Source organism: Malaclemys terrapin, chromosome 15, assembly GCF_027887155.1.
Source record: "Malaclemys terrapin pileata isolate rMalTer1 chromosome 15, rMalTer1.hap1, whole genome shotgun sequence".
Taxonomy (NCBI): Eukaryota; Metazoa; Chordata; order Testudines; family Emydidae; genus Malaclemys; species Malaclemys terrapin.
In genome coordinates, this window is record NC_071519.1 from 11,321,826 (window position 1) to 11,342,453 (window position 20,628).

The window sequence follows — 20,628 nt, forward strand, 5'->3', positions numbered from 1 at the left end:
CTCAAAGGGGGAACCTGAAGACTAACAGTTGCTTTGAAATGGGGGAACAATATAACCGTGATGTTCAGGGTTTGTTTAGGTCAGGTCAAGGGGAAAGCTAATGCCAACCACTGCACCTGGGCTGCATTTGCGCTACAACTAGAATTGTCTTTTTACACCAAGATCACTAACTTGAGCAGCCAACGCCATGTGCAGTGCTAGTGGATGTCAGGCACAGGTAGTTTTTGCTTCAGCTTGTTGGGATCAAACCTCTCTCTCCCACCTGGAGCGGATGAACATTCCTGGCTGGAGGGGGACACACTCCTACAACTCAAAAGGAAAGGAGTTGATAGAAAAGATCACAGGACTGACCCCAAAGAAGGTGAGCTGCAAAAGGCAGAAGTAGGCAACTCATCTGGTGGAGCTGAGAGACCACGGTGAATATGGTGCAAAAATCACTATGTGGGAATTAGCAAATGTGATTTAAAGAAAACACAATTTTTTGGCCAGCCCTAGTCAAAGGATTTATTACAGTTCTTGCCCATGTGGATTCTCTGATGGGTGATAAGGGTAAAGCTCTGACTGAAGCTTTTCCCGCACTCAGAGCATGTGTAGGGCCTCTCTCCTGTGTGGATTCTCTTATGTCTGCTCAGGGCAGAGCTGTGACTGAAGTTTTTCCCACACTCGGAGCATGTGTAGGGTCTCTCTCCTGTGTGGATTCTCTGATGGGTGATAAGGATAGATTTCCGATTGAAGCTTTCCCCGCACTCAGAGCATCTGTAGGGCGTCTCTCCTGTGTGGATTCTCCTGTCTGCACTCAGGACAGAGCTCTGATTGAAGCTTTTTCCGCACTCAGAGCATCCATAGGGTTTCTCACCTCTGTGGATTCTCCTATGTGTGATAAGGTGTGAGCTCCGACTGAAGCATTTCCCGCACTCAGAGCATGTATAGGGCCTCTCTCCTGTGTGGATTCTCCTATGTGTTCTCAGGGCAGAGCTGTGAGTGAAGCTTTTCCCGCACTCGGAGCATGTGTAGGGCCTCTCTCCTGTGTGGATTCTCCTATGTGAGATAAGGTGTGAGCTCCGCCTGAAGCTTTTCCTACACTCAGAGCATGTGTAGGGCCTCTCTCCTGTGTGGATTCTCTGATGTGTGATAAGGGAAGAGCTGTGACTGAAGCTTTTCCCGCACTCAGAGCATCCATACGGTTTCTCACCTGTGTGGATTCTTCTGTGTGTGCTCAGGGCAGAGCTCTGATTGAAGCTTTTCCCGCACTCAGAGCATGTGTAGAGCGTCTCTCCTGTGTGGATTCTCTGATGCGTGATAAGGGTAGAGCTCCGACTGAAGCTTTTCCCACACTCAGAGCATGTGTAGGGCCTCTCTCCTGTGTGGATTCTCCTATGTGTGCTCAGGGCAGAGCTGTGATTGAAGCTTTTCCCGCACTCAGAGCATCTATATGGTTTTTCACCGGTGTGTATTCTCCAATGTTTGCTCAGGGCAGAGCTGTGATTGAAGCTTTTCCCACACTCGGAGCATGTGTGGGGCACTTCTCCTGTGTCGATACGTTGATGTGAGGTGAGGGTTGAACTATCATTGAAGCTTTTCCCATACTCAGAGCACGGGTAGCGTGTCTCTTCCAAGTTGATTCTGTCATGTATTATAAGGTCTGAGTGGCTACCGAAGTTTTCCTCTGGCCTCTCCTGAGTCTCACAGGCTTTTGCTTTTTCTCCGAGTGCAAAACTCCCAGAAACATTCCCTTTACATCTTCCTGATAACGTCCCATGTGGTTCTACTTGCTCAGCATCTTCCTGCTGGGGTTTCTCCTCCTCATTCTCACTCACCATCCCATCACCTGAATGGGAGACAAAAAGAATCCAGACATAGGTCACTCCCTGCACCAGAAAGAAAGGAAATCTCAGAAAGAGGAGTGGAAAAAGGGATGAACAACCGAAAATATGTGTGGGAGAGATCAAACCTATCAGGAGCTGATTTTCCCCAAAGCCTTCCAAAGAGGGGAGAGGAAGGGATCAGTTTTGGTCTGCATCTCACCAGAACACTCAGGGAAAAGTGAGATTGGGGAGGGATCTGCTGCCAGTTGTCAGTCAAAATGGGAAGGAAGCCATGAGTGACATCTTCCATAATGATTCCACATCTGCAGGGAACAATCCTAAACTTGGAGAGCTCACAGAGTCTTTGTAGGGCATCCCAAAAGTTTCCTGCATTCCCAAACAGTTGTTCAGTGGTTTAAACAATTTCTCACCTCTCAGGAGCACTTCTTCCTCAGAACCCTGGAGGTCTGGGATCCATGGCTCTTCTCCTCGTTCCAGCTGCGAGATCACATCAGGTATGGAAACTGGAAACCCTACTACAGGCAAAGAAAACAAGGGAGGTCAGTGGAATTTGTGGAATACTTGGCACAAAGAATATTGCATGGTTTTAACCCAGCTCATTTTTAAGCAGTAACATCCCAAGGCCAGCTTCCTTAGCTCAAAGTGGCAGGAGTGTTACTATTATAATAAATCATATGCATTACCTTAGTGCCTCAGGACCAACTAAGAGTGGGTCCCCATTGTGCTAGGCAAAGTACAAACCCAGAATAGAAGATGGCCCATGCCCTGAAGAATTTACAATCTAAATAGACAAGACGGACACAAAATGGGGAAAGGGGTAGAACCCACTGTTAGAATAGAGATATTCAGGCCTGCCTGTAAAGCCTATACTTTAAGAACGTAGGTGTATTTTTATCACTTAGCTACTTACAGAAGTATAAAAACAAAGAATCAAAATCACAGTCCGCCTGTGTCTGGGCCTTGTCTCACTAGGAGAGTCTGAGGCCTTGTTCTCAGGCTAAGGCCTTTGGCTAAGCAGCAGGCACAGCCATAAGCTGGGAAGCGTAGGGTCACATCCTCACATCCCAAACCAGTCACACTGAACTAAGGTGCTATTGGGCTGTTAGGAAGACAATCCTGTCCCGATAGCGCCCATCGCCACCTGATAAAGAAACAGACCTTAAGATGCTTAAAGAAAACTTAGTTTGATAGAATCCTGTCTGGCAAGAAATCACTTATCAATGGTTGTGAAACACTCATTTCCGTATTGTTTTATCTTTATGGCCACCGCTTTTACATTGTCAATCAGTCTGGTTCTCTAATTGTTTCTGTCTGCTGCTGTATAATTAATTTTGCTAGGTGTAAGTTAATTAGGGTACTGGGATATAATTGGTTAGAAAATTATGTTACAATTATTAGAATTGGTTAGTTAAATTTCAGTACAATGACTGGTTAAAGTGTAGATGAGAATATTATTATATAAACAGGGTCAAACAGGAGGGGGAAGGGAAATTGGAATCATGTTTGTTAAGGGGGAAAGGGAACAGGGAATGGGGACACAGGCAAGGGTCTGTGGCATCAGAGCTGGGAAGGGGGACACGAGGAAAACGCTCTGCGGCATCAGAGCTGGGCAGGAAACACTGGGGAACAGACTCAATCGCGTATAGAGATAAGCCCGACTGCTGTGAAAGGCTTCGGAATATGCCTGCTTAGAAACTAACCCCGATAAACATCGAATTCTCTGTGCTTTGGACTTCTGGTCTTTTGCTGCTTGCTGTCTGCATGACAAGAACCAGGGAAGTGGGAGGGTGAAGGGAAAGCCCTGTAACAAAACTGACATGACCTGATAAGCAACAGGTAAGCCTTTAAGGAAGGTTTTAATGCACTTTGGAACTGATGAGGGATTCCCACGAGGACCGATGAGGGGGCGATGGTAAATACACGTTTAGATCCTTTTCTTGTTTTATATCTTTTCCACAGAAGGCGCACTGGCACACTGTCATGGATCTATAGGATCTGTGCAATGCCCTGGCTTTTAAGCAATCCTTGGGAGGTGCCCCTTGAGTGCACTAGACCTCCAAGGGGTCCCACTCTTCCACAAGGATAGGCCACGTAGCTTCAACACCTGAGACTGAACCTCTGGCTTCAACACTCCTATTTCAACCTGTGAGCTCTGCCACCAGGTCCAGCTGAACAACACTCCTGGTCAGAGACTGTTCCTCAATCAATGCACAGAGCAAATGTTTGCTGTGACACTGGGCAGACTTTTAAAACATAGCAGAGCTTATTAGTCAATTGAGCATTGGAAAGTCCTTAGATTAGGACAGAGAGGCCAAGAAGACAATATAGTCCATACTGGCCAATGCCCTTGAGCTCTGGTGCTGTAGAAAACGCTTTGGTTTCCTTTCACTGTGACTGTCCATTTGTCTTCGCTCCGGCAGAGCTTCCTGTGTCTGCGAGCCCAATTCTTCCGGCTCCCAAAAACATAATGAGTCCATGTATGCTTCACTCAGCCAAGCAGATATCCTCCCATGGACAGGTAATAATTATTCCCTTGTCTCTATTGGATATTCCATTGATGTAGGCTGGTCCCAGCCAGTCCTTAATAACCCATTCATATCACCCCATAACAGCTACGTGACAAATCACCTCGTGTCTCCTGCTCTTTATAATCATAGCAATCCCCATCACAGAGGGAAACTGAGGTGTGTATTGGCACCATACAAGTATCACCAAAATTCCCACCTCTATCACACACACACTGCTCACAGCCCTTGGAGAGAGAGCAAAGCACAGGAGCGGGAGCTTATTCCAGTGAACACAGTGGAGGAGAAGCTCCAATCCTCACACCTTAGTCAAAAAGGAGAGGCACGTGGATCCCCACCCATAGAGAGGGGCTGGCTAGAGGCCTGATACAGGAGAGCACATTTCTTGAGCAGACCGCGGAGGCAGGTCAAAGGCTTAGCTATCCCAGAACTGTGACATCGCAAAAGCACTTTTTGGGGCATTAAGAAATCGAGTGACTCAGGTGTAATGGGAGGGAGAATTAAACTTCCCCAGCGTGTGGAGAAGGCTGGGGAATTAAACCCTAAAATTCAGGAGCAACAGCCTCTAATACTTCCAGAAAAGGAGAATGTAAGAAACAAGAACTGGGCCATGCAACCTAGGAGGGACAGGCTCAAAGATCCAAGGAGCCTGGAGGGAAAACAGCTTGTGGCTGCTGCAGATGGGGAGAGGGGGGACAAGACTCTCTCCAAACTCTCACTCCTGCTGACCCCGACCTGATTTTATGATCTATGACCTAGTCTCCTGTCTTGTGGGCAATTTTATACTTGCTAGTGGTAAAATGTCATTCTCAGAGTATTGCTTATTAGCTTGGAACATGCGTGGAGGGGCAAGGAGGTGAACATAGATAAATGGGTTATTAAGGGCAGGGACTACACTACAGTTGGGATTAAAGCTCTGAGATCGATCCACCCGGTGGTCGATGTAGCGGGTCTAGTAAAAACCCACCAAATCGACTAAAGATGTCTCTGCAGTCGAACCCTGTACTCTACCCTGATGAGAAGAGTAAGGTAAGTAGACCCTGCGGTAACTCTACCTAAGGTTCATAGGTTGACTTACCGCAGTAGTGTAGACATAGCCTAAGCTTGCTACAATAAAGGGTCTTCTATTAGGTTGAGGCTCTGTGGGAGTAGTTATGCTGAAGTCTGGAATGTACCTGAATAGGCCTAAGGAGAGAATCCCAGGTCAGATATTTTGCACCCCCATTTTGAGAGACTAACGAGGAACCGCAAACAGGTGCAATACGCTACAGGATTCTGAAAGAAGGAAGTTTGGGGCGGGCTTCAGCAATTAGGTTGCTATGAAGAATCTCAGTAGTTGGACTGCATTCATATATTGGAATTATTAATAAAGTGATGTAAATCATGAGTATTAATGCTTGATGAATAATTATGGACTTCCCAAAGGCCACATATGGTTTGGGGCAGCTGTTGACATTATTGTAATCAGAGTAAAGGAGCAGATATGGTATATAGCCATCCTATTACCCTAAGAAAGCAGATAAAATACCTCTCCTAGTTACCATTTTTTCATTTTGTCGGGTCCCCGAGACAGTGTAAACTGAAGGAGGGCCTGCCTTCTGATGGTCGCTCTTGCCCCTCCATCTTTGTTTCCAATGGTGTCCATAATTTGTAAGTACGCAGAGTGCAAGACCCTCTTTACTGTACTTATCTTAATCTAATCGTTACGTGTATTGATTTTTGCCTATGATTTCAATTATAACTGTCTGTATTAAATCAAGTTCTGTGTGTTTCACCAAATTTCATCTCCTCCATTAACTTGGAGTAGCCATCTACAAGGACAACTTGTACCCCAATTCGTAATCTTATAGGTGTAAAAAGTGTACAGGCTACACTACCACCCTGTGAAATCATCAACCAATTCCCCATTTCTGCCTGGGTAGGGGCCCTGGTACGGGAGGAAGGAATACAGCAAGGACTCAGGATGGTTGGCCAGGGTCGCTGTGCATAGAGATGGGGAGTTTATATGGGGAGAGGGGTAATGAGTGGGAGAGGGAGGTCAAGAGTTAAAATAATAATATTTGGGGGGGAAATGTACAATTAAGTGAAACTGAACAGAAATAAAACTGGAGTTTAGGTTCTAAAGCAACAAGGCTTGGATAGGGATTTGGGGTTAAAGGTCTGGGATCCCCAAAGCTGTAGATCCCCAAACCTCTCCTCCCTCCCACTGACCCACCCAGCCCACTTCCTGGGTGCCCTTCCTACATACTCCCCTGCCCTTCGTCCCATTACTCTCAGCCGGCACCACCTCCCAGAATCTTGGGAACTTCTCGTGTTCCCTTCTCGTCTCTCACTACCTCATCCCTCCCTGCTGCTTCTTAGATCTAATCCTATACACACCCTCCCCATGTCCTGGCACCCCAGAATTATCTACTCCCCCCCGTTTTCCTCCCCTCCCATAGCTCTGTTCTCCCTTCACCTGTGGGGTCCTGAATGGCAACATTATACGCTCTCCTATCAAAAGAGGAGCTCATCTGACTGTCACACAAGCCATGCATGAGTCCTACACTATTTACTTAATTTAGAATTCTACAGGCAGCGTATTTTCCTCTTAAAATGAGGAAAAGGCATGAAAGCTACAGTTATTAATGTAGATATTAATGTATCCAATAATGACACATGAAATGCAATTTTAAAATGACCGATAACACCAAAAAGGCACATGTCCAAAAATTATACTAGTGGGTGGGAGATAAGGCAAAAAAAGGGGGGCAAGGAAACTTGTCAAAACTTGTATTATGAATAAAGGTATAAAGTTATTACCACTTTTCTTCTTTAGAGACCCCCTTAGGATCTAATAACTGAGGGGACGGGAATCCTTACCCAGCGAGGTCACATTCTCATAGTTCTGCTGCATGACATCCCTGTAGAGGGCTCTCTGAATAGGGTGCAGCAGAGCCCACTCTTCCCTGGAGAAATACACAGCCACCTCCTCAAAAGTCATCGGCCCCTGAAAGAGAAAGAGTCCAAGACTCAGTACCTGCTGCCCCAGTCACAACTCCACTATTCACGGAACAGCAGCACCAGGTAAATGGAAGCTCCGCGAGGCACATGTTAACAGAGTCCCACCCCACCTTGCCTAGAGCAGCCAGGAGGCATCCGAGGGTAGAAAGAGAAAACCTTTGTGTCTCCCAGCTGACAGACGGAGGCAGGGTCTTCACATTTATCACATACCTACTAGCCAGAACTTGATATAGGAGATGGGGAATCCCAACACTCTACAAATAAAATATACGGAAGAAAGGGGAAGTCAATACTAAAGAATATAAGTTAGAAGGTCAGAACTGTAGAAAATTGGTAAGGGAAGCTATCAGAAATCAATGATCAATCAATGAAAATAAGAAGGAAGTTTTTAAAAGTATATTAAGTACCACATTAAACCTAAAAATGGTAGTGGTATATTATTAGATGGAAATGGCAGAATTATCAAAAATAATGCAGAAGAGGTAAAAGTGTTCAATAAATATTTCTCTCCTGGATCTGGAGAAAAACAGATGATGTAAGTCTTATAATAAGATGTTGACGCCGACAGTCTTTCCATTCCAACGTAACTCACGAGGACGTTAAACACCATCTATTAAAGTTAGATGTGTTTAAATCAGTGGGTCCAGATAAAAAGAGTTTTGAAAGACCTGGTGGAGGAGCGTGATGGACTGTTAATGTTGATTTTAATTAGGACTTGGAACACTGGGGAAATTCCATAAGACAGGAATAAAGCTAATGCTGTGCTAATATTTAAAAAGTGTAAAAGAGATGACCTATCTAATTACAAGCGTGTTAGTCTGAAATTGATACTGGGCAAGAGAATGGAGCAGCCAATACTGGATTTCATTAATAAAGAATTAAAGGGGGGCTAATATAATTAGTACCCATTAACAAAGGTTTAGACACAATAGATCCTATCAAACTAACTGGATATCCTTATTGGATGAGATCCAAGTTTGGTCACAGCTAATAGTACTGATGTAATATACCTAGACTTCTGTAAGGCATATGACTTGGTTCAGCACAATATTGTGACTTGAAAACTAGCAAGATAGAAAATACACACGGCATACATGAAATAGATTAAAAACTGGGATTGTAAATGGGGAACCATGGTCGAGTGGATTTCTTTCTAGAGGGTTCTCGCAAGGATTGGTTCTTGGCCCTGTGATATTTCACATTCTTTACAATGACCTAGAAGAGAATATAAAATCATCACTGATAAAGTTTGCAGTTGCCACAAAGATTTGGGGTGGTGGTAACTAATAAAGTGTCAGTAGATTCAGGCTCCAGCACTGGGAGTCTGGGAAGTTTTTCCAGCCCTGGCTGGGGGGTTATTTCCTGTTCCACAAAGAGGGGAAGTTCCATTTCCAACTCCTATGCCTTGAAATTATCCCCTATCTGACACTACACCCCATATTCACCATAGTGGTAGGATTATAATATGATTAGGACATAATTATGAGGTATTTTGTGCAAGATGCGTCATGTGCAGGGTCATTGGAAAAGTTATAATTTCCTGAATAGGATTATCCTATTTGTGTGCATGGATCATGTTTGTATCTGAAGTTATGGATATTGACTATGTATCTGTATTTCAAATGTTCTTACTCTGGGTAACATCCACAACGAGCCTTTCAGGGACAGCAGTGAAGAAGCCAGAAAGTGCTGATGGCTCATCAACAAAGACAATGGACCATGGAAGAGCTTCCCCTTCCTGTGAATGTTCCAGCCAGCCTATGAGTCATGGCTGAAGCAGGGCATGTGACCAGACCACATGACAATGAACTCCATTTTGGTACCTGTATTTTTCCACAAAGGGGACTGGGAACTGAATGTGGAACAAAGGGTTCCTGCCATATGGAAAAACTATATAAGGTGGGGTGTGACATCATCTCTTGGCCTCATTTCCTAGAGAAGAGAACTCCTGGAAGCACCTGAGGAACAAAAACTAAACTGGGGGATGTGCTGGTGGACTGCTTCAATCATCAGTCAGGGTGAGAAACTGCTAATTCAAATTCTATCCAGCTAGTACAGGGGCGGGAAAACTTTTTGGCCTGAGCGTCGCATCAGGTTTTGGAAATTGTAGGGAGGGCCGGTTAGGATTCAGGCAGCCTGGGGCAAAGCAATTTTGGGGGTCCCTTCCATAAAAATAAGTTGCAATACTATAGAATACTATATTCTTGTGGGGGCTCCTGCAGGGCCCGGGGCAAATTGCCCCACTTGCCCTCTGAGCGGCCCTGTGACCTCCCTGACGCCTATCCACACCCCCACCTCCTGACCATCACCCCAAACTCCCCTGCCCTCTATCCAACCCCCCAACTCCCTGCCCCCTTACCATGCCTGGAGCACCGGTGGCTGGCAGCACTACAGCCACACACTACGCAAACAGAGCACCGGGTCAGGCTGGGCTCGGCAGTGGCGCTGCCCCAGGAGCTCGCAGCCCCACCGCCCAGAGCATTGTGCCGGTGGCGGGGCAAGCTGTGGCTGCCACGGAGAGGGAACAGGAGGGGAGGGACCAGGGGCTAGCCTCCTGGGCCAGGAGCTCAGGGGCCGGGCAGGAGGGTCCTTCGGGCTGGATGTGGCCTGCAGGCCACAGTTTACCCACCTCTTAACTAGTATGCTAGGCTCAGATTGAGTTTCTGGTTATGTACCAAGTAATCTGCTTTGATCTATTTGCTATCACTTATCCCTGGGAAATTGGTGGTTGTTTTGTGTCTGTCCTTAAGTGGCTTAGGTAAAGCACTCAGGTAGCTTGAGCGTGTGGCGCCACCTGCTGTCATGTTGGGTGATAAAAAGGCCAGGAGAGGCTGGCTGAATCTCCAGCAAAGCAGTGTGAGAGGGGCCAGCCCAGGTTCAGGGTTAGAGGGCACAGCGGTTCCCAGAAGCCCCTCAGACTGCATATCGGGTTGACAACCCATTACACCCTAGATTACACAAGTCTCAGCAAGTTTGTCATGTCCTGTTCCCTCCCTTTCTCCACCCTAGATAGTTCCTATCTCCCACCACCTCTAGCAGCTCCCACCATCCTATGCCTTTACTGCTCCTCTCTCTCCAAGCAGAACCCATCACCAGCTCCCTGATAATCCCTTACCTGAGCCAGCTCCATTGCAGTCATTTCCTTCCCCCTGGGAGGAGGGGATGATCTGCAGCGAAACGTGGACGTTATTCTGTAGCCTGCCAGGGAGAGAAGGGCAATGTGAGAGAATTCAGATGGGGATTTTGTCCATTCCACAAGCCGATTCCCCCCAGATTTTTCCCTGGTAATGGACATTCTAGGTTCTGCCACACGGCGAAGCACAGAGTGACCTTATTCCAGTACAGGCCTAGCCCCCTCCCACCAGGGTGTAACCCTCTGACACATGGTGAAACCCTCCCAGTGGCAGTCTCTCTCTGTTACACTTGTGGGGAAAAAGAACTAGGTAACCTTTTTAATGATAGCCACAGTAACACCGAAGGCCCAAATTCAGGCCCTCTGACAAAAGCTGACTGCACAGACCGCCTTTACATAAAACAGTACAGGCCAGAACCTGAACAAAGCTAAGCTGTGCAATTCTCTGCCAAATACAATCATGACTATGACCTGAGGAGGGAAGGGAGGAAGCCATGCGAAAGGCCTTAGCAACATGATAACCGCTTATAGATAAAAAAACATGATAACTGCTTGCTGATGAAACATAGTAACGGCTTATATGAAGAAATTGCTTCCAGTAAAGGCCAGCTCCTCCAGCTACCTGCCACCAGCCAATCATATATCATCTTTGGGCGTCCTGTAATAAACCACCAGGCCCCCCGGGAAAACAATATGTACCCTGATGAAAAACAACACCCCCGCTGGTGCCAAGTACCATCCATGTCAAAACGACCAAGAAACCCCCACCCAATAGGCACCCAATTCTCGTAAATAATGAGGAAGCTACCGGGAAAAAGGGACAGACCCCTACTCTTATTTTCGCATAAATGACGTATTATTTGTACTATGCTTGCGGTTTGACGGAATAAAGCAGCCTGCGAGCTGCTGCTGCTAGGTGTGACAATTTTCGGACTGTCGCCCCAACGCGTTGGTACGTATTGCAATAAACTGGCCTCAGGCTTGAGTCTGTGAACTAAAATCAATGCGTGGGTGACTTTTTCCATGACACGCTTCTCAAGTTTGCGGAGGATACCAAGCTGGGAGGAATTGCAAGTGCTTTGGAGAATAGGATTAAAATTCAAAATGATCTGAACAAACTGGAGAAATGGTCTGAAGTACATGGGATGAAATTCAAAAAGGACAAATCCAAATTACTTCACTTAGGAAGGAACAAGCAGTTGCACACATACAAAATGGGAAATGACTGCCTAGGAAGGAGTACTGTGGAAAGGAATCGGGGGGGGGGGGGGAGTCACAGTGGATCACAAGTTAAATACGAATCAACAGAGTTACACTGTTGCAAAAAAAGCAAACATCATTCTGGGATGTATTAGCAGGAGTATTGTAAACAAGACACGAGAAGTAATTCTTCCGCTCTACTTCGCGCTGATTAGGCGTCAACTGGAGCAGTGTGTCCAGTTCTGGGCGCCATATTTCAGGAAAGATGTGGACAAATTGGAGAAAGTCCAGAGAAGAGCAACAAAAATGATTGAAGGTCTAGAAAACATGACCTATGAGGGAAGATTGAAAAAATTGTGTTTGTTTAGTCTGGAGAAGAGAAGACTGAGAGGGGACATGATTACAGTTTTCAAGTACATAAAAGGTTGTTACAAGGAGGAGGGAGAAAAATTGTTCTTCTTAACCTCTGAGGATAGCACAAAAAGCAATGGGCTTAAATTGCAGAAAGGGAAGTTTAGATCCGACATTAGGAAAAACTTCCTGTCAGTGTGGTTAAGCACTGGAATAAATTGCCTAGAGAGGTTGTGGAATCTCCATCATTGGGGATTTTTAAGAGCAGGCTGGACAAACACCTCACAGGGATTATCTAGATAATACTTAGTCCTGCCTTGAGTGCAGGGGACTGGACTAGATGACCTCTCGAGGTCTCTTCCAGTTCTACGATTCTATGAACCAAAGGCCAATGAAGAGCAGAATCAAAGGAGTCACTTTGGGGAATTCTCCCTGTCATTGTCCCCAAGGCAGCTGTCTCAGGTTTATTAAGTTGTTTGATGCTCCAGCCTTTATACAGTCTCTCCTGGGAGTGCCCCTTTCATGGGCTGGGCCTAGTTTTAGCTTTTGGCAAGCGTGACCCTGGGGGCTCTGAGACTGGGCCTCCTTGTCTCAGCACACCTTGTTTCTTTCTGTGGCTCCCCACTGAGTCCAGATGAGTAGATACTCCTGATAGAGACTGTGAACATAAGAACGGCCCACTGCATCAGACCAATGGTCCATCTAGCTCAGTGCCCAATGCCAGGTGCTTCAGAGGGAATGAACAGAACAGGTAATCATCAAGTGATCCATCCCCTGTCACCCATTCCCAGCTTCTGGCAATCTAAGGCCAGAGACACCATCCCTGCCCATCCTGCCTGTGACACTGGCAGATGAGGTGTTCGCTCTTGTAAAAGCCCCCATGTCTTAATTGAACATGGACAAATGCATAGCTGGAATCATTCTGACTCACCAGTGTTAGTAGTGTTAAAACAGTATTATAATGACAAGAATGTGTTTAGACTTTATTGAATGCTTTACTGAGTTGTTGCCTGGGTTAATATCTCACTAGTTGCATTGTGAACCTCTGTGGCTATTTAAATCACCAGACAGGGGAGAGACTTTACCTAGGGGAAGTGTGATTGGCAACAGAATGCATTACACCCTGCCTGGCAGGAAAGGTCCATCAATACCAGATAGACTATTATGGGGCGTTAAAGAAGACAAGACTGTTGTTGTGCTCTTGACCTATCATTAGCTGAGTTTGCAGCTCTGAGCACGTGGCAGAAAGGGGATAAAAAAACCCATGCTGAAGGAACTGATTATCTCTATGCTGCTTGGACTCTGGGGGGGTCAAAGTTTCTAGGCATAAGGAAGAGATTCTAAGCTCCTTATCCTGGGTTAGTCCTTAAGAATATGTAGAGCTTGCTTAATATAGAATAGGGGTAGGCAACCTACGGCACGTGTGCCGAAGGCGGCATGCGAGATGATTTTCAGTGGCACTCACACTGCCCTGGTCCTGGCCACCGGTCCGGGGGGCTCTGCATTTTCATTTAATTTTAAATGAAGCTTCTTAAACATTTTAAAAACCGTAGCTACTTTTCATACAACTATAGTTTAGTTATATATTATAGACTTATAGAAAGAGACCTTCTAAAAACGTTAAAATGGATTATTGGCACCCAAAACCTTAAATTAGAGTGTATAAATGAAGACTCAGCACATCACTTCTAAAAGGTTGCCGACCCCGGTTATAGAAGCTTCCATTGCCTTTTGAAATTGAAGACTGTAACTCGTCTGCTTCTGCTTTAACCTGCTTTAACTTTGTAAGCAATTCTCATTTTGTTTTAAATAAATCTCAATACAGGTTATGACAGGACTGGCTCCAACTGTTGTCTTTGTGGGAAATCTAAGATTCAATTGACCTAAGGAAGTGACTGATCCTTTGGGACTGGCAGTAACCTGAACATTGCTGTGATTCGTGGTGTAAGGCAGTGGTTCTCAACCAGGGGTCTGGAGCCCCCTGGGGGGCCACGAGCAGTTATCAGGGGGGCTGCCAAGCAAGGCCAGCATTAGACTTGCTGAGGCCCAGGGCACAAAGCTGAAGTCCCAGCGCATGGGGCTGAAGTCCAGGGCCCCTGAGCCCCACGACAAGGAGCTAAAGCCAAAGCCTAAGCAATGTAGCTTTGTGGGGGCCCCTGTGGCATGGGGCCCCAGGTAGTTGCCCTGTTTGCTACCCCCTAACACCAGCCCTGGCTTTTGTATGCAGAAAGCCAGTATTTTGGCCCACATGGGCCATGGAGTTTTTATAGTACGTTGGGGGAGGCCTCAGAGAGAAAAAGGTTAAGAACCCCTGGAGTAAGGGACCATCTGTCACAAAGGTGAGCTCACCTGCGTGGTGAGATATATGGGATGACCCAAGGGAACTGTCTGTGATTCCACGTTAATGCTGTTACAGTGCCTGAAGCGTTTACACTAGATACTTGGTTGGTGAAATCTCCATATAGACCTCACAGCCAATTTGGGATTTGTTCCCTGCTTCTTCCCAGTCTGCCTGAGGCTGGTGCTCATGCCCTCGAGTCACTGAAGACAGAGTTACAGAGACTTACGGGCACAACGCCACCAGCAGCAATTGGCAGCAATGCAGAGCAGGCTTTACAGTGACACAGTGTGGGCCAAATGGTCCATGGACTCAGTCAAGCCCCAGTTCTCCGCCAGTGCATGTCAGCATCCTGGCAACCTTCAAGGAGGGTCAAGGTTGCCACTCCTGGAGTGATGATGGATCTCCAGCATAGCATCACCCACGCCCCATGACCCGCCTTGTCTCCTGAGACAGAGGTGAGTGACAGAGGGTGCACAACGGATCCGGGGTGGGGTGGGGGTGGGAAAGAGATAACAAAACACACCTTCTAGGGGTCACCCCTCAGGAAGTCAAGGTAACAGGCACTGTGGTGGCAGTAAAGGGGGAGGGGAGGGAGTGGGAGCAGGAGGGAGCAGCACCCTGAAAGGCAATGCTGCCAGTGGGTCACCCCACCACATCAGGCATGTGGCTGATAGGGGGACATTTCCTGGGCCTGGGTGCCTGTGAAGGGCTATATAAACCCCTCGCTGGCACAGAAGGGGTTAAACTGCTTTAGTCTGGACTGGCCCAGCTCCTCCACACCTGCAAACCATGCCAGGACTGGAGCAGGAGTTAACAGGAGAGACCTACTCTAGTCAGACTGGGGCAACCCTGGGAAGAGAACAGTCTGTGGAGCATCTCCAGCCCCAAAAAGAGGGCTGGCAGCATTCGGTGCTCTGGCCTTCACTGAGGGAGGCCCAGCAGTTGGGCACCGTTTTGATGGGCTGGATGGCCTCTCACTGGGGTCTGCCAGCAGCCTGGCACATGGAGTAGATACGGGGTGGTCTGTAGAGCAGGAAGTGGAGCAGTGTCCCAGACAGCACACCGAGAAGGAAAATGGAGAGGGGACGAGGGGCACTGCAGTGAATTCAGCACCCGTCCTGAAGGCCATTGGCAGAAACTCGTCCTCTCCCTGGCCTACGGGGGTCAGACAGTGACACAGAGATCCCTTGGCAAAGGGTCACTTGGTCTTTGCCAGCAGCTCTCACCTGAGACCTGACAAACCATCACACCAAACATCTCTCGGAGGATGGTCATGTGAGGTGTCTACAGAAAGCTCATAGCTGGTCAAGACTCAAAGACCGAGAGATCAACGTATGGGTCATATGTAAGGAACAAAGCATTTATATTGAAAATCTACTTTATGAACTTGGAATGGAAAATCAATCACCGAGAGGTAACGGGCCGCGGGATCGGCCCTTCCACCCAAAAGGGAGTCGTCACTTCTCACTAGTCAGCTCGCAAGGTAACGCAATGCTCAAGTGACCAGCCTTGCTCCCTCCCAAACTGTCAATGGAAAACCATCAGAGCACCACCAAACAACTGAAACTTATGGGGAGGAGCTGAAGGTAACAAATTTAATTATCTGAAATCCAAAATATGAATAGTTTAAAGGTACATGTTACACATGTATGGGGTGGAGAGGCAGGCCACAGTGTATCGGGGAGGGGGCCTGTTTGGAGGAGGGGCAGAGCTAGGACATGGCTAGACCAGGAGCAGAAGGCCCAGCAGGGGCACAGACCAGGTCAGAGATTTCTCTCGCTGGCTCTGTTACCAACTGCCATGACAAACACTTGAAAGAAGGGGAGGCCGAGTTGGAAATGGTGGCAGAAGGAGGAGGTGGGAAAGAGAGAAACATTTGAAAGCATGACCATTATTCCCATTCCACCGTAATGAAAAAAGTACAGGAGAGGAGAGCAACACTTCACAATCACCCAGCACCTACATGGAGAGAGCACTGGACGGGGACTATTCCTGGCTCTGCCACAGGCCTGTTGGGCGACCTTGGGTAACTCATTGCACTTCTCTGTGCCTCCGATTGCAAACTTGTGTGAGACCCACAACTGCCTATAGGGCTGCTAACTCTTCCTGCCAACATCGCTCTGTGCAAAAAGCTAGGAAGTTCACTTACAAAAAAACTTTATGAACGCAGAATTTAAGGTTGCCCGGAGTTGTCTGGTGCCCTCCAGAAGAGAGATCAGCAAAACTCAAACTTGTTAATAGTCAGGAAATGCAGAGATAAGGTACACACCAATGTAATCCTAATTCTGACCCACGTGAGCAATGACCCTTTCTTTACTCCTACAAGACACCTATGTGCACCCAGCTATTTGAGATAGTGCCTATCACTAAAGTACTATGGAAAATGTCAACCAGGACACACAATAAAGCACTTTATCTTTGCTAAGACGGAATTTGGTTTTAGTTCAGCTGCGCTGTACAGGAGCTACTGACACCTGTTCTAAACTCAGATACTGGGCTGCTCCCCAGAAACAGCCGCACACTTGTCAACTGAACACCTCTTCACTCCTTTTTACAACTCTTTCATCCTTACTCACAGAAGTTCCAGCTAACCTTCTACATTCACGTACCCATCGTTAAGCACACAGACTGCTCCCACATCCCATCTCACTGCTGACCATTCCCATGGCAAACAGTCCCGTTTCCACCTGACAACATGCACAGCTCAGTGCAGACACAGACTGGAAGCTCAAGGTACACATGCACCTCTTTCCTTTCATCGCACACATGGGGGACTCAGACCCAGATCTTCTTATATCACAATCACACCTCCACCAAGTTGCTCCAACCAACGCCTCTACCTTTCAGTGAAGCTACACCTAACACAGTGAGTGCAGCTGGAGTGCTGGCAGATAATGCCCAGTGGCTGTTGCCACCCCCAGGGGGCAGAGTTAAGGTTGCATTGGAATGCACATTAGCTCTCTATTTCCTAGTTTTTGGAGGTTTGAATTTTGCTGAACTTGATACTCTGGCAGGGCCCAACATACTGCTGTTTAAGGACACGGAGGGTTTGTAGGCTGCAGACCTGATCTTTGACGTTTTTGTTTTTTTAAAAAAGATAAATAATTACAATAAATGTTCCTCTGCATAATTGAAGGTGTCAGGGACTAGATGAATGTTCAGTAAATACACAGAAAGTGATGGCTCCCCATCCCTATCTGCCATTCACACAGGCAGCAAAGCCCTGGGAAAGGCAACTTTCAGAGGCAAAGAGAAGGGGATAGAGTTTAGAGTTTCTCTGCCAGTCAGGAAGGGGTAGCAGCAAGGGAAGACTGACAGCTGACAGTTCCAGGGGTGAAAAGGTGTGGGGGTATGATGGGGGACAGAAGCAGCTGGGACTGGGCAGAATTAAGGTCCCTACAGGGTACAGGCAATCGCCATAGGGCTACGAATAAGGCATTTTACTGTATAAAGTTCCAGATTACAAATTGGTATAATCTAAAGACACATGAGATCTTTCCCTCATGGTATCAACTTCACTGGGTTCTTTCTTTTATTGGTAATTCCCAGAAGTCAATAGATCAATAACATTCTATCAGTTATGAAGTGGCTGTTTCAGATTTCTGGGGAGTGTCTATAATTTTGCACTAGGGGCCAGGTCCTTGGAGAGACAGAACCTTGTTTTCATTTTAACTTGTGCATGCTCAGCGGCTTCTGGAATTTGGTTCAAAGTATTTCCATGTTTCCCTGGCCTGTTCTTAAAAGCGCTGCTATAGAAAGTGGGGAGAGGCAGAAACTCACTATAGGATCATAGCTATTTATAGCTCATCGGAAGGAGGACGGGGATTGGTGGGTGTCTGGGGATTTAATAATAAACACACAAATATCATCGTTCTTAATGAATTTTCCTCTTCTAATTCCCATAAACCACTAAATTATCCCTGGCTGTCCCCAGGAGTGTGGGGAGGGAGTACTAGTAACCTCCTAAAAAAACAACAAGGAGTCTGGTGGCACCTTAAAGACTAACAGATTTACTTGGGCATAAGCTTTCGTGGGTAAAAACCTCACTTCTTCGGATGCACCCCTGATACTAGTAACCTCCTGTGGCCAGTGTGGAAACTAAGGCACAAGGATCTTTCAGTGTCTGGCTCAAAGTCACCCACTTCACTGGATAAATCCCTAGTTGCTGGAGTCTCTTTCCCTGGAAGTTTTTAAGAACAGGTAGGACAAACCTCTGTCAGAGATAATCTACATATACTGGGTCCTGCCTCAGCAGAGAGAGCTGGACTTGATGACAGCTTGAGATCCTGAGCAGCCCTACATGTCTAGGATGCTATGCAATATATAGAGATAAAAACACTACATAGAGAAAAATCCCCACCACAACATAATGTCAGGCAAATCAGGAATAAAAACAATCCCTCCCGGGACCCACCGCCTCACCCCAGCTTCCGGCCTGGCCCTTCCCGGCTCTCCCGCGGGCCCGGAGCTCCCCCCGGCAGCTGGTCCGGAAGTGACTCACCCCGCGGGGCGTCAGGGTGGGGGAGGGGAAGGGGGGGAAGGGGGAGGGAGACACATGACGGTTGCGGCCGTTAGGGCCGTTGGAGCGCGGCGCGAGTGGGGCTGGGAGGCGGCGCTGTCCCCTCATTGGGGGCGGGGTTCTCCACAGCCCCGCCCCTTATCCGCCCTTCCTCCCCGCTCCGGGCCCCTCCTGCCGCTCCCGGCCCCGCCCCGCTCAGCCCGCGCTCCCGGATCATAGGGAGACAGCAGCGGAAGTGACTTTAGGCCTGGGGGCGGACGAACGGGAATCGCACGGAACATGCGCAGTAACAGCTGCTGAAACCTTCCCTCACCTGAGCTGAACAGGGCGGAAACCCCCCTGGCGTACGCTGGGAGATGTAGTTCCGGACTCTCTCGGGACCGGAAGTGACGTCGGACGGGGAAGCGGGGCTCAGCTGCGAATGCTCGCCGGGCGTTGCGGCTCTGCCTGGCTCGTGCGGGGCCGTTAGAGCCTCTCCCGGGGCCGGAGAAGAGTTTTGTGTCTCCCGGCTCTGGGCATGCGCAGATCGGGGGGGAAGGGGGAGATGGTGGGAGACGGGACTGGGGTGGGGCAGGAGGAGATGGGGGGCGATTCCCAGACCTGGCACCTTGCCAGACCCACTGGCTGCAGCCTCTGTGGGCAGATCGTCTCGTCCCGGGGAACAAGGAGCAGAAGGAGGCAAAGCCGGATTTGTCAGACACGTGCCAGCCGCGGGGGTTTCGTCGCCGTGTAGACGTGCCCTGACATTATGTCTACACTGCGATTAACACCCCCGGGGCACCTGTCTCCAAGCCCGGGGCAGCTGGCTCAGGCTTGTGGGGCTGGGGCTGCAGGGCTGTACAAGGAGAGCGCAGACATACGGGCTTGAGCCCAGCCACTGAGCCCCACGAGGCGGGAGGGTTTCCCAACCCAGTGGGAACACAAGTATCTGAGGAGAAGACAGAAAAGGTAGAGCCCATCACTACCTCCCCCTCCCCAAGTCCCTCTCAGAAAATTTTGCCACCCCCATATGAAGCTCCTAAAACTCCTGTGTATCCAGCTCTGCCAACAGCCCCAGAATTAACTGAATCTGAAACTGTAGCAGAAGCTTTGCCTATTGCGATAACTAAAACTAAAATAGATGCACAAACAGGCAACACCACGCAGGTTACTGAACTGCGAACACGTACTAAGGCCGAACTTAAAGAGTTTAAAGGAAACGCAACGAAAAGCCGATGAGGCACCCATGGTTTGGGTCGGGCGGCTAGCCTTAGAACACGGAGCAGAATTGGTGGACCGTGAGGAGGCTGGCATCTTAGCCAAAACGGCCAATTGGGCACGAGGCTTCCCAGGTCATGCTTTATTAAATAATCGCATTTGGCCACTTACCACCCTGGCAGCTGCCGTTTTAGCAATGCAAGGCAGTTTTAAAGGATTGTATATCCCCCCGGGAGCCTTAGTTACTCCACACGATTTAATATGGGCAATCGCAGGAGCTTCCGTAGCCCTGTGGGATCCACTACAAAACCCGCTTAATTTAACTGTTCAACAGCAATTGGTGGCCACACCCTTTATACATGTCACTGATCCCACCCAAATTCCTGTCTCAGCAGAGGCAGTTGATTTAGCATTAGAAGCTGCCCCTGGAGCTGACACCGGTGCCATGCTGCACTTGCATGCGGCTGTTCGCAGATCCATCTTAACATTATTTGAAGTAGTTAGTAAAATTAAGTTGTCACTGCCGCCCCCGC

The 20,628-nt window shown here is 47.9% G+C and overlaps 1 protein-coding gene across 2 annotated transcripts; it reads right to left on the minus strand.

Annotated features, from left to right (window-relative positions):
- Window positions 1-209: 209 nt before the first annotated feature.
- Window positions 210-18,902, minus strand: LOC128823012 (zinc finger protein 135-like). Of its 2 annotated transcripts, XM_054005013.1 has the most exons (5): window positions 18,802-18,902; window positions 10,470-10,552; window positions 7,214-7,340; window positions 2,237-2,341; window positions 210-1,828 (listed from the first exon to the last, which is right to left on the minus strand). In XM_054005013.1, the coding sequence occupies exons 2-5, from the start codon at window positions 10,491-10,493 to the stop codon at window positions 492-494; spliced, it is 1,593 nt and encodes a 530-aa protein (XP_053860988.1). In that variant the 5' UTR covers window positions 10,494-10,552; window positions 18,802-18,902; the 3' UTR covers window positions 210-491. The 2 variants fall into 2 exon arrangements, with proteins under 2 accessions (XP_053860988.1, XP_053860987.1); XM_054005012.1 differs by lacking the exon at window positions 18,802-18,902 and having other exon boundaries at window positions 10,470-11,677.
- Between the last annotated feature and the right edge of the window lie 1,726 nt (window positions 18,903-20,628).

Excerpts from the sequence above, each read along its gene's own strand:
- LOC128823012 (XM_054005012.1), bottom strand. The coding sequence starts at position 10,649 with ATGTCCATTACCAGGGAAAAATCTGGGGGGAATCGGCTTGTGGAATGG. Across the intron at positions 7,341-10,469 it reads CTGCAATGGAGCTGGCTCAG|GGGCCGATGACTTTTGAGGA; the intron begins GTAAGGGATTAT and ends TTTCTCTTTCAG. Across the intron at positions 1,829-2,236 it reads GGAAGAAGTGCTCCTGAGAG|GTGATGGGATGGTGAGTGAG; the intron begins GTGAGAAATTGT and ends TCTCCCATTCAG.